This window comes from Ovis aries, chromosome 4 (assembly GCF_016772045.2).
Source record: "Ovis aries strain OAR_USU_Benz2616 breed Rambouillet chromosome 4, ARS-UI_Ramb_v3.0, whole genome shotgun sequence".
NCBI lineage: Eukaryota > Metazoa > Chordata > Mammalia > Artiodactyla > Bovidae > Ovis > Ovis aries.
In genome coordinates this window covers 120,106,234-120,122,870 of record NC_056057.1, presented here as the reverse complement: position 1 = coordinate 120,122,870, position 16,637 = coordinate 120,106,234, and the positions used below count along the sequence as shown (strand labels likewise).

The 16,637-nt window shown below is 51.9% G+C and overlaps 1 protein-coding gene across 4 annotated transcripts in view; it reads right to left on the bottom strand.

The window, feature by feature from the left end:
- The window catches only part of UBE3C (ubiquitin protein ligase E3C), a 111,751-nt gene that overhangs the window by 32,353 nt on the left and 62,761 nt on the right, over positions 1 to 16,637 (bottom strand). For 3 of the 4 annotated variants that reach the window (XM_060415236.1, XM_042249097.1, XM_060415238.1), the window contains exons 14-18: positions 12,442 to 12,546; positions 11,292 to 11,379; positions 10,822 to 10,919; positions 9,851 to 9,983; positions 1,268 to 1,515 (exon numbers count right to left, since the gene is read on the bottom strand). In XM_060415236.1, the coding sequence (XP_060271219.1) occupies positions 1,268 to 1,515; positions 9,851 to 9,983; positions 10,822 to 10,919; positions 11,292 to 11,379; positions 12,442 to 12,546 (672 nt within the window). The remainder of the gene's footprint in view (positions 1 to 1,267; positions 1,516 to 9,850; positions 9,984 to 10,821; positions 10,920 to 11,291; positions 11,380 to 12,441; positions 12,547 to 16,637) is intronic. The other variant, XM_060415237.1, reaches the window with a different exon arrangement.

The window sequence follows — 16,637 nt, the reverse complement described above, 5'->3', positions numbered from 1 at the left end:
GTTCCCTAAGCAATGGAACCGGGGGAGACCTGGTCAGGGGCTGGAGTCTGCTGCCCTGAGTTTCCGAGCTGCCTCCGGCCACTCCTTTGACCTCAGAATATGAACTGATTCCAGTCCCTGTGTTACAGTGCAGTCTCTAAAAACGTGGTGGACGGCAATTAAACATCAGGCATCCCTCTCCACCATCTCAAACGGGAAGTAAAAGAACCAGACGGAAACTGAGCACCTGCGGGCTATGCCCTGCACATCCGCGGGCCACGCCATGGTCTGATTTCCCCAACCCCACGACGTGACAGTGCTGGGAGACGCAGCCCCTGGTGCTTAGGGCATGAGGGTGCGGCTCACATGAACAGCGTCAGCGCCCTTACAGAGAAGCCCCGCGGAGCTCCCCGGGCCCCGGCCACGGCCCAGTACGGGGCCGCACCGAACAGGACACATGGTGCCCTGAGCCAGAGGCCGGCCCGGGCTGTGAGAAGCCAGCCTCTGCGGGGTGTAAGCTGCCGGCCTGCGGCACCCTAGGGCAGCAGCCTGGACAGATGGAGGCCAGGGCCGGTCTAGTCTAGTGATGGTGACTGTCCTGCTCCTGACTTCAATGGGAACGTGTGCTTTCAAAGTTGCATCGCTAAATAGGAAGTCTCCAACAGGTTATATAATTAAATTTTCCTTTCATCTACAACAAAGAGTAAGCTATGTCTGGCGAGACGGTGCACACCATCAGGTGTTACATTCTGGCCACTGCAGCGTTATGGCAGTACCCTTAAGGGGCCACATGTCAAAAGAAATGGAACGCAGCATAAACATTCAATGCACGCTGAGTAACTACGGCCCTCTGTCTCACAGCACTTTGAACACTTCATAGAACCTTCAAAGAATCACTTTTAATGCTAGTTATCAACAAGAGCAACTGTGGAAAGACTCACAATATCTGCGCTGCCTATGCGCGCAGGTAATAACTGTGAGGCTTATAAGCAGAATTTCACAGCTGTGTTCTCTAGTTCCTACACATGTAAATTTTTTTTTAATTTTTTGCTGCTGCCACTGTAGCTGCCCGGGTCAACATCCCCCAGTCCTCTCCCCCTTCTCCTACACCAATAATTTTTAATGTTATGTATGCATGTAATATAGCTATAAAAGAAAACACTATTCAGGGGTTCATCAAAATTACATAAGTAATTCTGAATAGAGATCGTCAGACAGCAGCCACACAGGAGCACATAACGTCAGCACCCGCGGCTGGGGACCCACATTCACGCTGAGTGTACGTTACCTTTCCGAGCATCCTGCCCAGGAAGTAGTAATGTCTGGCGAAGGCATCGCCCACAAGCATCTGAGCAGCTGGGTTGGGGTACAGAAGCCCTTCGTTAGTGGTCTTAAAGAACCCCTGGTTGGGGTTGAACCCTGACTTCAGCAGCTCGTTTAGAAACTCTCTGAAAATGCCGCCGCCGTCGATGCCGGCTTCGTCCAGGCCGTGCGCATTCAGTAAGTGCACACGGATCCGCTTTTTCAAGTCAGGCTCTGTTAAAAAGGGGGTGGGGTGAGGAGAAAACATCTTTTTAAAGAGCAATGAAACAAGTTGGTATTACAGGAAGTCAGGGGAGGGGAGCAAGAATACTGAAGCTATTTTAATGCAAGGCTTAAAACACCCAGCAACATTAAGAGGAGACAATGAGCTAGGCTGACCAGGGCTTCCCTGGGATGACTCCACTCTGATCAAGAATGGAGCGGGCAGGGGCAGGAGGCAGGTGTTCAGGAGAAAATATGAACCCCCCCCCAACATTGTAACAAACTCAAACACTAGATAGAGGGGAGCAGGCAGAGTTAGGACCTAAAGATAATACGGGCACACAAAGTCGCCAAGGAATGCAAAGAGACACACCAACAAAGAAGTCCCCGACGCTAACGTCACACAGACATTCTGAAAGAAGTGAATGGCATGAGAGTCAGGACGCCAGAGGCTGCACCATCACTTAAAACAATATTTGGCTGAAGAACGGGGAAAATTCTGGTTATATAATGTGCCACAAGACTAAATTTTAAAAAAACCCCGAGAAGCTGAAGCCTGCCTGACATGCGAGACACACCTGCACACGGCCCTCGTGAGGGCAGCGCACAGGAGGAGGACTCCAGGCCCCAGACTCGCAGCGAGTGCAACAGTTTCCACTACGGGCTTCAGGACACAGGCCATGAAAGATCGCTCCGCACGTCACAAAGGCCCTGCCCGGCTCAGTCCCGGAGCAGGTGGGTGTCTGACCCCGAAAGGCGCATCCTGCCTCGCTTCCCGCTGCGCCCTTCAGGCACCCGGCATGGAAGGGGGGGGGGGGGCGCGGGCCCGGCCGCAGGTCTGCTCTGCAGCCACTGCCAAGGCAGTGTGCAGTCGCTCACACAGGTCCGGCCCGAAGCACCTCAAGGCACCAGGGGGCCTCCAGGAAACAGCCTGGAGACGGGCTTCGCCAGCACAGGTTCCACTGAACCCCACCACGCCATGGGCAAGTGCCAGCGTTAAGGTCCCAGGACCTGCCGTGTGAGCCTGTGCGCCCTGACCGCGCCTACGCGGAGGGCCGCCCACCCCACCAGGGAGGACAAACGCTGCGCCTGGCGAGCGCACAGCCACCTGATTCCTACCCCGGGCAGGAACCCACGCCAGGAACCACACACACACAGGAACCGCTTCCAATGCCCCAACCGTCTCCGGCTAAGAACAGCCCATTCCCTTGTGACAAAGCCAAGGACAGGGACAGTGAACTACTCCTCCAAGGACACGCAGCACGCAGGGCCAGGGCAGGGCTGCACTTTAACGCACACTATTTGACACCTAACTACACTTAAATGAGGGGCTGTTCACTGGTGACTCAATTCCACAGACATGCTATCTGCATCTGTTTTGATCAATTACCAGACACAGTCATCCTCAGAGAGAATTCCAAGCAGGTGATTGCGGGTGCAACACAGCCTCCACATCTACCTGCCATGCGCAGCCTTAAGGACGAACTGTGAGCATTTAGCACATACAATACTTCTCAGGCTCAATGTCAGCAGTTAGCAGCGTCATATTCTGCAAGTTCTAAGTGTAAGCAAACGTTGTGTAACTGGGAAACGCCCAACCAAGGCACACCCGTTAACTGCTGGCACTGACGCTCCAGGCAGGGGAGGAGGGGTCTGTCTCAGAGACTTCACAGAAGCTGCCTCTCAGTTCTGGCGAGAGCTGAGAGCCCGTGGCTCCCCAAATCTGACTTCTGTAAACAACAAGACACAGCAACACAGTGTTTTTAGAATCAAATCTAGTCTTCTTGGCACTGGATTCAAAAGACTGATTGAAAGCACCCACTTACGGGGGTAAGACTGGGAGGGGGGCCCTAAGTAAACTGACCCTTGAACAATTCAGCAGGAGTCGGGGTCCACACAGTTGAGAATCCAGGTGTAACTGTGCCTCTCTCACTGATACCACGAACGGTCAATTAGTACATTTCATATGGTATACAAGCTACATAATGTACTCTCACGGTGAAGTAAGCGAGAAAAGGAAAACATTATTACAAAAGTCGAAAGCAAGAGAGGACATTCACAGCACTGCGCTCACTCACTGCCAGCTCAAGTGTACATCATCTGCTTTTAAGAGCCACCACCGGCTGTCAGCACCTGTGACACCGTCTACATGACACACAGCACCGCAGATGCTGTGCGTGTCACCAACACCCGACATCAAACAACACGCAAACGGGAGGAAGCGTTAGCTGCTCAGTTGTGTCCACCTCTTTGCGACCCTATGGACTGTAGCATTCTAGGCTCCTCGTCCACGGAATTCTCCAGGCAAGTACTGGAGTGGGCTGCCCTCCTCCAGGGGATTGTCCCGACCCAGGCATCAAACCCTGGGTAAAAAAGCCACTGCAGGCAGATTCTTTATCATCTGAGCCACCAGGGAAGAGCAGACTCTAGGAGATGGTGAGGGACAGGGAAGCCTGGCGTGCTGCAGTCCATGGGGTCACAAACAGTCAGAAACGACTTAGGGACTGAACAACGTGGAAAAGGAACGCCTATCTGTTCAGGGGTATGGTGACTCGGGCACTGATGAAGCAGCTCCGGGAAGACGCTCTGCAGCCGCCCAGCCGGTGCGCTAAGGAACAGCGCAGAGGAGTGTTCACAGCGCACACTGCTCCAGTTCTGCTCACCATTCAGGGCTGGCGCCACGGTTCCCTGCTTCAGAAACCCCTTACCTGTGACGACAAGGTGATCAGCAGTTTCCTCAATCATGAGAGAGAGAGGCAGAGTGCTTGGTAATATAGCTCTTTGAAGGCCAAGTCAAAGCAGGAAGAAAGCTAACACGGTATTATTACGGTCAGCATCCCTCACTCTAGGCCTCTGAAAGCACGGGCTGTCCACTTCCCTGCAAGTCCTGACCAGGACGGTCTGCAGCATCAACACTCGGGTGACGAGGACGACGATGAAGACACTGCAGTCTCTCATACAGACAGCGGGCTTTAACAGGAAGGCGCTCACACACACAGCAGCTAACGTGTCACTGGGCGGCGTGACGATTCTTGACCATGAAGTGGAAGTGGGTCACTAGAGAAGCCTGCCCCCTCCCGTCTTCAGGCTCATTAGGCTGGGTGGGGCGGAGGAGGGAGCAGGGAGAGGGGTGGTCTTGCTGCACAGGGTGGCAGAGGCAGGTGGTGGAGGGGACAGGAGGCGCAGGCCCATTTGGCCTAACTTGATGGAGACACACCACAGCTTCTGCCCCAACGTTTCTGCTCTTCTCTGAACCTGTGTTTACAGCGGTGACCCCGCTCCCACTGTTCGCTGTAGTCTTGGCGCCCGTATCCCGGAAGACCCAGGGCGTGACACAAGTCAGAAGCCGTCCTCGACGAGCAGAAGGCCCTGCCCGGGGCTCTGCGTGCGTCTCCCGCTCCGCTGCCTCTCTGGCGTCTCTTCCTCATCATCAGGCCTGGGTCGGAGGCAGTCGTTGCCCAGTAGCTCCCCTCACGTGGAGTCCTCTGGCTGCCCGGGGCCTGCTCCGAGGCCCCCGTGCCTATCACCAGCCACACCCCGCCCCCCACCCCCGCCCATGCCTTCCCCGACCGGCTCAGCCGGAAGTCCTGTGAAGTCACATGCCGCATCCGGACGCCTCCCCAGCAGGAACGGGTTGCCCCGGCTCGGGTGCGTTCTTGGCTCTCTCTCCAGCAAGGGTGGCATCTCCAAGGGTGTGGTTCCCCCAAGCTCGCGTGATGCTCTCTCTGCCGGGTTCTCTGACACGTTGCTGACGGGCCTTTCCTTGGAGAACCGTTGTGTACAGAGTCTGGAAGGTCCCCACGGCCCCGACCTAGAGGTTCCGTTAGAGACATGCTCTGTGAGCCAGCAGACCCTCCTGTACTTTCACGGGGTCTGGCGGCCACGGGCACCGCCCGAGGTCAGAACCCCCGTGAAGGCCGTTCTGAACCACCAGGTGCTTCCTGACGGTAAGGACCAGGCGTTGACAGAACAATCCAGAAAAAGGGCTCTCGGGTCCTGGCCCTCGCACCGTCCCACCAAAGGATGGACTGCTGGGGGTGAGCGAGCGCCCGCGCACAGGACCTGCTCCAACACTGCTGCTCACGCACCCTCCTTTTAGTAACTGTCCTTTGTGGCAGTCTTTCCCAGAACACGCATTGCTGTCTGGCTGGAGCCCTGTTCAGGCAACTGTCCCTTCTCCTCAGTGACCGTCCCGATGGTGCGGGGAGCGCCCTGCTGCCCGTGGGGGCCAGGCACTGCCTCTCCTGTCCTCATGGCACCTTTAAAGCCAGACTGCTTTTTCTACGCTGCTTTCCGTTTTGGCTCTGTCAACCTTCCTTTTCCTGCAGGCTGTCATATAAGGTATGAAATAGCAACATAACATGCCATTTTGAACAAACTGGAAACAAATTTTAGGGTTCTCTTCACAATTTTAAGACTCTCTTAAAAACGCTTGACAATTTTTAAAGCAACATGGTTACTAAGTGATTTTTTTTTCTTTTTACAACTAATAAGAGAAAATAAATTTTAAGGTATGTCAGATAAGTGGTGCAGAAGGAACTGGCAGCCCACTCCAGCATTCTTGCCTGGAGAATCCCATGGACAGAGGAGCCTGGCGGGCGACAGTCCACAGGGTCACAAGAGTTGGGCACGACTGAGCGACTAAACCCAGGTAAATGTAAAGCTTTGACAGAACATATGGATATACTTTGAGCTGGAAAATTTTTCAGAAAAAGGAAATTAACTGAAAACGTATCTGAATTTTATATAAATATGTAAACTTAAAATATTATGAAAATAAAAATCACAATCGCTTAGTAATTTCTAATTACATCAATGTCACTGGAAATTAAACAATCAGTAAAAGCAGGCGTAGAAGAAAACACGTTATTATGCATGTGGACTTCACTCTGTCTCAGATCATTCTGTAGGAAGGCCTTTCTTATGACAACCCTGAATCAACGCCTTCAATCCAAGGCAAAAACGGGGTGCCACAAGACGCGCAAGGCTCTCCTGCCTGCGTAGCTGCCGCCACAGCTCCACAAACCTTTCCTTCGCCTCCCTTTCCCTGACAGTGGTCCTCACACTGGGTTCTCTGCCTTGCAGGGGTGGTGCCCACAGCTGCGGACACAGACCAGACAGCTGGACATCTCCCAGGAGCGTCCTGCCTCTTTCCTGCGCCCTGGGAGCGCGCCCGGCGCCATGAGCAGCACTCCGTGGGGCTTGCGGGGCTGCGCCAGCCACGAGGGAGACACAGGGATGCGCAAGTGGGTGCTTTCCACTGGCCTCTGTTTGGCACAGGGCGTGATCAGGCGGAGGCGGGGCTCAGGCAGCAGCAAGCAGAGGCGGCCCTGGTCGAGGGGGTGGACTGACCCTGCAGACCGGCGGCTCCCACGGCTCCGGCTCCCCCGCAACCGTGCGCCTGTTTCCATCCCTCCCAGCTGTGGACCCCACACATGTCCTCTGAGTGTCTCCGTAAGTTTTGATACATTTTAACTTTTTATAATAGATTTTGTGCATATTTCTGGCAACAAGTGATAAAACAGACTAGCCTCTACATATGTCTCATGCATTCATGACAAATTTTTCTTAACTTCTGCAGTATTCTAGGTTGAGTAGTTCACCTGCCAGTGTTTTGAAATTGTCACAAATCTCCAAAAAGTTCCTGGAGAAGGAAATGGCAATCCACTCCAGGACTATTGCCTGGAAAATCCCATGGACAGAGGAGCCTGGTAGGCTACAGCCCACGTGGTTGCAAAGAGTTGGACACGACTGAGCAACTTCACTTCACTTCCAAAAAGTTTGCCAATGTATTTCTTGAAAAGAAAAATTTGCCCAAGTGGACCTGCATAGTTCAAACCTGCATTGTTCAAGGGTCAACCAGATTTTGATTTCACCGTTATCATTTCCTCTTCAGAAGAACAAGGTAACAAATCTCGCCCATTAAACAAAACCGAACCAGCATGCAGGGGCGGGAGCGAGCTCTCAGGACCTGAGCGGAGCCCAGCACCGCTCCAGCCGCCGCCCCGCACAGTGGGCCACACGCAGCGTGCCGTGGTGGGGGGCGCCAGCTCCCCTCTCAGAGCCACGGGCTCCGCAGGCAGGCGCACTGTCAGGAATGGAGCCCAGCACGGCTCCAGCCGCCGCCCCGCACAGTGGGCCACACGCAGCGTGCCGTGGTGGGGGGCGCCAGCTCCCCTCTCAGAGCCACGGGCTCCAAGGGCAGGCGCACTCCCGCCCACAGTCCACACAGAGAAATGCACACGTCACCCTGCTCGCTGAGCTCCCAACTGCAAAAGAGACCACACAGCTGCTCTGAGCTCCACCACATCAGCTCGCGTGTCAAAGGAGGCGAAACCCACAATTCATAAGACTGTTCTGAGACGATATGAGATACGAGAGCCCATAACGAATGGCCATTATTTGCTCCCGTGATTAAATGACACATGGAAAAACCACACTAATTGGTCACATGTAAATGACCAGGCAACAAAGCACTTCAAGCCCATTTTCCGTCAGCAAACATGCTGAGATGGTATTTGATTTCACACTCTGCATAGCGAAGTGTCAAACAATTTTAATGTATGGTTTAAAACTCCCTAATAAGGGTCAGACTTAAAGAACACTTTAAAGATTTAAAGCACTGTAATACAGATATTATATGATTTTTCCAAATTCTTTAGACTCGGTGAGACTATCAGCAAGCACAGCTGAAGAGCTGGCGTGTGGCCAACTTCTGAGTAATTCTCAAGCTTAAGGAGTCATTAGGAATCTGGGGCTTGTGTCATTGAGCAGGAACAGCGTACTCTCCATGAAACAGTTTTAGAGTTAATTGAAAACTGTTGCTAAGCACACGTTCTCATTTTGGCTGAAGAGCTCAGAGAGATTCGAGCCCCTGACGGAAGCCCCGGTTCACCAGCACAGAAGCGGGTCTGCCATGGACAGCCACGCCCTCCCCTGCGGCCCCTCACGCGGCACTGGGCTCCTGGTTCCCAAGTCCTGCCTCGGGTCCTGCGTCTCAGGAAGCCTCCAAGCATCAAGCACACCTCGGCTCCTCCCTGAACACCCTGCCAACCGTGGCCAATTTGACACCCTGTTACAGCTCATTTTCCTTGTTTTCAAACACAAGTTCAACAAACACCTACTGAGCGCTAGCTGTGGGGACCCTGGCTTAGACCACGAGGCCCTCAGTGAAGCGGGACACACAGACGGAGGACTGCCAACACAGTGACACGCGGCACGGCACGACTGCGGCTGGGGCTCGTCTCCAAGGAGCCGCAGGGCCCAGAGCGTGAGCTCTCGCTTCCTCCCCAAAGCACCTACGCTAGGGATCAGAGCAGCTGATCTCTGCCTCGCTCACACAGAAAGCTCTGAAAGCATGGCGTCCCAGGCGAGAGTGACCCACAGAGTGGGGCACTCAGTCTGCGGTCAGACTGCAGCTCAGAGTCCGCCTCAGTGTGCGGTGCTGGACGTTAGAGGGCTACGGCGTACGTAACAAAACTAAGTTATGTGTAGAACAAAAATTCGGCCCACAAAATCGAGAACAGAGTAAGGGAACAAGCGAAGCCAGCCTTCCTCTGCTGCTCCTACAAAATGACAAAAATAGCTCTTTATCTGGGAAGAGAGAAAGTATTCAAAATGAGAGGCTCTGCTTTTCTGGAAGAAAATTAAATTGCTGCCCTAAAAGAACAGGCAATTGCTACCCCACAGCCGACAAGCCCCCATCACCTGAACTGGTGTAACACTGATTTCATGTGGTAGCATGGACACCAAATTCTGAAGACAGAACTATTGATAAATACATTAGTAACACTAAGCCCGTTAACACTGAGCACCAAGGATTAACATAAGACAAAAATGTGCCGTTCACCCCTGAATGCTGTCCAAATCAACGTTATCATGCAATTCTTTCATCTCATAGAAGTGTCACTGAAGCACACTTACCTTTCTATCAAGAAATTTGGATTGCAATGGTGTTTACTTTAGTATATTTAACTTGGCTTACATTTTATGATATTTACATAGACTGTTATAAACAAAATACAGTCTGTATATGGCTCTCCAACATTTTTATAATTAAAGCTTGTCAACTAAATTTTAAAGATAGATATTTGGGGACAGGAAGAGTTTCTTATCTTAAAAAAACAAAAACAACATCTGAAAGGTTTCTGTGGCAATAAGTATTTGCCAATATTAGAATTATTATTTGATAATAGATATACATTCCCCCAAATCTGACGTACATTTGTTTTAAACAGTCATCACAGAATAAGATGATCAACACTAATTTTTGTAATGATCACCCTTTCCTATAACCCCCCCAGCCTCCCCCTGTCATATGAACACATACAGAGAGAATGATATGTACCATTTTCAGGGGAAAGTTTGTCATAAGCATCTTCATAAATATAATTTCTTCTTATTGTGACATTAATTCCATCCAGAAATGGACCATCTCCTTGAACTTCTTGCTTATCTGCATAAATCAATCTCTGAAAGATCTAACAAAGGAGAAATTATAAGGTTACTTGAAAACAACATTTTGTTATAAACACAAGCAACCAAAAGAAGAAATTGTTACATAAACCTTAAAGTTTTTTATCTGCATAAATTCTGAGACGGGTTTTAAAGGCCAAGATACCAAATACTGATGTTATGCCTTATCAATAAATGTGCAGTATTTATGTAATATTGCTCTTTTCCCCCACTTCACAACAAACTTTTAAAATCCCATGCTATGGCGCATTTTCGGTACTTCCTTCTGGAGACTTCTATACAACTCCAGGTGGAGCAGGAAGAAGAGCAGCTGTGAGAAGGGGTACACGGATGCTGCTATCGGCAGGGCGCTCCCCAGGGTGAGAAAACCCCAGTAGCTGGTTTTATGCTGAAAGTCCAGTAGAGGGCGCTCAGGAGCTATGTAACGCCCTGTGCGTGTGAGTGTGCAAGCGTGTGTGAGGTTTCCTGTTTTACTTTTTACCGGAATATATTTGACTCACAATGTTGTGTTAATGTGTGTGGTTTAATGAAGAAGTGTCAATAGTGTTAAATGGTCACCCTGTGAGAAGAGTGGGCAGGCCTAAAAACACCCCCTTGAAGCTGTTTTGTAAGTAGAGAAGTGAGGCCGTTTTCAGAAATTTGCTAAGTAAGTTGGTGAATAGAAACAAAACATCTTTCAAGAGGTATTTGGTTGGGTTATGCTTTTATAAACCATGGTCACCTATTACAATCTAGTGAGAAAACACATTATTCAATCACAGGCTTCAGAAAACTTCCCACTGGTGTTACTTTTTCACACTGAACCCGCTGAGTCAATCTGCAGAGAACCAACTGGAAGCGTACCTTCACCCGCTCCTCAAACGGAACCACAAAGGGCAGCTGGGTCAGGATGGCGAGCTGCCTCTCCTCAGACACGGACAGCGGCGGGGACTCCAGACCTACTGCAACCAGAGGGCGCCCCGTGAGCCTGCCCGCCCCTGCAGATGCGGGGCTGCACTGCCAGGCTGCGCTCCCAGACACCCTGGCACAGGGGGCACTACTGGGGCTGCCAGGGGCGGGAGGGGGCTGGCTCCCAGTCACGAGGCGCTTTCCAGAGATGAGACTCCTGACTCAGCTGACTGAGGTCAGAGGCCACAGGCCAGGAACCTGCGGCGTGCGTGGCAGCACACAGCCCACGCTCGGCCAGCTCAGGGCACAGGGCGCGCAGGTGCAGGGCACGCACCGTCCAGTGTGGCCTGCAGGGCACGCGCAGCAGCACACAGCCCACGCTCAGCCAGCTCGGGGCATGGGGTGCGTGGGCGCAGGGCACTCACCATCCAGCGTGGACCGCAGGGGCCCAATCCTCCCCATCCGCCGGAACCGCCACGCGTTCCTGGACGCTGGGACGTAGAGCTGGGTGACCTGCGGGGCCACAGACTGCTCAGTCCCGCCTGCTCCTTCCCAGGAGACGCTCTCATACTCTCCCCTACGTGGGCCACCTTTCACATTTTCACACTGCAGTTATTTCTCCTAGATACACTCCAGGGGAATCTCTACTTGCTCTAATCAACAACATGTAATATCTGGACATAGTAAATCACCACACAATGATTGCTTTACAAAGAAACCAGATTACCCTTAAAATCAAGCAGCTTATTACCATTACCAAATATTCATGACTAAAATAAGTTGTATGAATGCGTAGCCAAATAAGGCTGGTAAGTACTAACCCACTGTCTCTCAGGTCCCCTCATCTGACCCCTGTCAGAAAGGCCCACAGGCCCGAGGCCCTCGCCGCTACAGGACCGGCCGCAGCTCCTCAGCCTGGGCCATGGGCAGGGCTGGGCGCCACAAGCTTAATGCAAAGATGCAGCGTGCGTGCAGACTAAGCAACGCTTCTGAAACACTCCTGATGTTTCTTTTCTTTACCATTTCTGCAGTCACGCTTCTTCTATACCCAGTCACTCTCTGCCCCTAGCCCCAAAATTCTGAGATGAATCCAGTCATGTGTTTTCCTGACAAACAAAAATGAAAACACCCCAAGTCCTTGGGTAATGCTGTTTTCATTATTTCAGAACAGGCCACACTACTGAATTTACTTTACATCTAGACCTTAATAATACTCACATTGTTTCTATCCCTTTAGAAAGTCATAGGTAAGTCCCATCTCTTTTAAGTATCAATACTAAAAATATACTGATACAATAAAAGCAAAAGTTTTTCAGCTCCCCCCAAAACACCATTACACGCCAATACACTTTGTGGCTTAAAGCAAATCAGGATTGACAACGATCGCAGGACGCACGTGTAAGTCAGTGACGTTGCTATGTGCTCCATTACGCGATCTAAGAGTCGGCAACAAAAGTGTACTCCTAATTATTAATTACATGATAGACAACCTGAAAAGATTTATTCTTCTCAGAAAAGATGCAAGCTGAAAGAATAAGTTTAATGAAAAATATGTAAAAGATCTTCCAGGAATACCTTATCTGCTTTGATATCCTCTTGCTCTGACAGCCAGTGATTGGGGGGGCAGAAGCTCCTCCGCGTGTCCCTGGACTTCAGCATCTTCACCAGGTTGGTGATGACCTGGGGGCAGGGGAGGGGGCAGGACCAGGTCACGCAGGCAGCCCGGGGACGCCCGCACACCACGGAGGCAGAGGCGCGCACGGCTCCCCGAGGGGCTGCCAGACCAACAGCAAGCCCGCTCATGGAAGAGCGTCTCGCTCCGTGACCACAGCAGGGCGCTTATGTACAAAGCGGTCAACGACCCACCAACAAAGAGAGAAAATGACACAAACGTGCAAGGGCTGACTTTTTAAGCTACAAGGGAGGCAGTAATTTTTAAAACACAACGTGAAAATGCATAAGCTCACCTGAGCTATAATAAAAGACACCTCCAGGTACAGCAGTTCTCCTAAGGTTAAAACACATTAATTCTTCTGAAAAACACTCTATCTGAGGATGCCGGTGGGGAGAGGGGGGCAGTGTCCTAGATGCGCCTTGTCCATCTTCCAGAGACATTTTCAGTATCTCCCGGACGGAAGCCTCTGGAGTTCGTCTACGGCTCCCCCCGAATTCTACACAAGCCCAGCTGACCCTCCTCCAGAAAGCCTCCCCGCACACTCTGGTTGCCCAACGCCACCTGCTATCCCAGCCCAGACCACACTGCTGTCCCCTCAGGGGACATCAGCCCCTCCATAAACAGAACCCTGCCGTGAGCCCCCCGAAACAGAATACGACTGGCTACCTAGCGAAGCAGCCGGCGCCCACTGACCGACAGTGGTAATCCTGTGATGTGCGATCAAAGGCGTCTGACAGTCCTGCCGGGCTTCAAAAGACATGACGCGGCACACGGAGCAGAAACGTGTTTGCAGCCAACAAGGGAGAACCAACACGGACTGGGAGACCCAAGGGTCTTTACAAGACCACGGCCTTTGTGAGCAGGGGTGGGTCCTGCAACCACTGTGTACATAGTGACTCTGACCGTGTTTTCTGAAAGTCCGCCAGGCTTCTGTACACGCTGCTTCCAATTCAGTGAAATACAATTTGAACAATGCATTAGGAAATGTCATTCTGTGTCCAACCAAAGTGGGAGAGAAGGGGTCCCTGGTTGCTATCTCAGGCCTCCATGACACAGACTCCAGCTAGACCACATAACCAGGAAAGAGGAAGAGTAACACCTGAGCAGCTCAGCCATCCAGACAAAACGACCCCAGTAAAAACCACTCAAGCTCTAGAACACAGCTTTCACACTGGTGGGCACACGCTGCCGATTTTGCTGTGACGTCCACCACACAGCATGTTAAAGCCTACTGTGATGCTACGGCAACGTCCTTTCTGAGTCAGCAGGAACGCGGCACAGGTAAGCAGCGAGAGCCTGTGGTCCTCCAGCAGCGGCTGCGGTGCCTGCTCGGGGGTTAGGCCACACACAGGCAGTGCTTGAGGGAGACTGATTTTAAGCCCAGTCGAAGTGGACTGAGTGTCCGGTTCCACCTGGCGAACTGCTGGTCACAAGCAGGGCACGGCCGCTGACCTCACACACCTGACTCCTGGGTGTCTCTCAGTTTTGCTCCGAGGAGAAAGGATACCTCAGTGAGCTACGTTCTGCTCACTGAGGTTCGGGACAAACTCAGCGGGGTTCACACGGAGCACACCAGCAGGAGCTCTTCCAACAGTGGGGACAGAAGCAGGATCCCTAGGCATGATGAGCGTGGCACAGCCTCTCTCCTTTCGCACACCCACACTAGTATTCTAAGTAAACTCAGCTGTAACAGCTACTGTGCTGAAATTCACCCACCACCCACAGCTGTCGACAAAAGCCGTGCCTTCTGACAGTTAATGTGTTTGTTTAAAGGCACCCGTCCACCTGTGGCTCCCACGCACCACCCCTGCACCCCCTCCGAGTCCTGACACTTTCGCACAGCACAGCCGAGGAGGTGGCGCTCCGCAGAGCAGTCATGTGCTCACGTCCGCGGCTACCTGACCCCAGGAGACAAGCTGTCCTCCACGTTCTGGTGTTCAAGACCGGCCAAGCTCTCCTGCCGAGGACGTTTCTGTTTTGGAGGTGGCAAGCGTGGTCCAGCTCTTCAGAGAGGACCACTGCCATGACTCACTCTAAACCACCGTGAGAGAGCGCGTGCACTCTCAGCACAGGCGTTCCCTCCCTCCCATACTCTCATGTTCTAGAGATGAAACAGGAGTAGTGCACAGCGTCCTATCCTGGCATCACTGTATCCTCTTTCAAAAACAGAGGATGGAAGGCTCGCCTGGAGGCTCAGTGGTCAAGACTCCGCCGGCCAGTGCAGGAGACCTGGGCTTGATCCCTTAACAGGAAGATCCCACATGCTAGGAGAAGCTAGCTCTGGGAGTCACAGGCCTGGAGCCCGCGTGCCCGAGAGCCCGCGCCGCACAGGGGAGGCCACCGCCACCAGAGGCGCGGCGCGGCCACCGGAGAGCAGGCCCCGCCCCCACGGCTGGAGAACAGCCCTGCAGCAATGAAGACTAGCACAGCCCAGAGAAAGTGCACACAGAAAGCCTTCTAGGAACGAGAGGGAAGAGAGGTGGGGGATGGAAGGCAGGCAGCAAGGACAAGGCACAGGCGGAGCCAGGCCTGAGCGGAAGGGCTGGCGGCAGAAGCCCCTGCGGAAAAGCGCGTCCGAAAGCGGACGGGAAGCGGGACGCGGAGGTGCCCGGGAGGACACGGCCTAGCCAGGGAGGACGCGGCCCGGCAAGAGGAGGACGCGGCCCGGCCAGGGAGGACGCGGCCCAGCGAGAGGACACGGCCCGGCCAGGGAGGACGCGGCCCGGCCAGGGGAGCTGACTCTCAGACAAATGCCAAACACAATTCTTAGCATAGCTGTCTTCTACACAGAGCTTTATTCAAAGGGTGTCTCAAACACAGGTTTTAAGAAGCATAAATGTACCCCAAGTATCACACAGGATGCACTTGCATCTAAAATGCGCTTGCTGTTTCTCTGAAATTCAAGTTTAACTGGGTGACGCATATTTTTATGTTATATTTGGCAATATGAGGTGTGGACAAATTCCCAAAATATTTTAGAAATGTCCTATCTCCTAAGAACATTTTTGTCCTTTACTTAAATTATTTTTTCTAACTTGTAGAGAAAAATACAAATTTTAAGAAATCATGAAAATTTAACTGGATCCAGAGGATCATTACCAAAATCAGATTCATTATAGTCTTCAGAGATGAAAATGGAGACGCTCTATACAGTCAGCAAAAACAAGACCTGGAGTTGACTGTGGCTCAGATCATCAGCTCCTTATGGCAAAATTCAGACTTAAACTGAAAAAGTAGGGAAAGCCGCTAGGTCATTCTGGTATGGCCTGAGTTCAGCCCCTATGATTACACAGGGGAGGTGACAAGCAGACTCACGGTACCAGGTCTGGTAGACAGAGTGCCTGAAGAACTGCGGACGAGGTCTGCACCACTGTACAGGAAGCAGCGACCAAAATCACCCCAAGAGAAACAAACGCGACAAGGCAGACGGGTTGTCTGAGGAGGCCTCACAAAAACAGCTGAGAAAAGAGCAGTGAAAGGCACAGGAGAAAGAAAAAGATGAACCCATCTGAATGCAGAGTTCCAAGCAGCAAGCCTTCTTAACAATGCAAAAAAATAGAAAGATACCAAGGGAACATTTCATTCAAAGATGGATACAATAAAGGACAGAAACAGGACGGACCTAACAGAAGCAGAAGATATTAAGAAGAGGTGGCAAGAATACACAGAAGAACTGTACGAAAAAGATCTTATTGACCCAGATAACCACGATGGTGTGATCACTTACCTAGAGCCAGACTTCCTGGAATGTGAAGTCAAGTGGGCCTTAGCTAAGAAGCATCACTATGAACAAAGCTAGTGGAGGTGATAGAATTCCTGATGAGCTATTTCAAATCCTGGAAGATGATGATGCTCTGAAGTGCTGCACTCAATATGCCAGCAAACTGGGAAAACACCGCAGTGGCCACAGGACAGGAAAAAGGTCAGTTTTCACTCCAATCCCAAAGAAAGGCAGCACCAAAGAATGGTCAAACTACCGCAAAATTGCACTCATCTCACATGCCAGCAAAGTGTTAGCCACTCAGTGCTGTCTGACTCTCTGTGACCCCATGGACTGTAGCCTGCTAGGCTCTTCTGTCCATGGAACTCTCCAGGC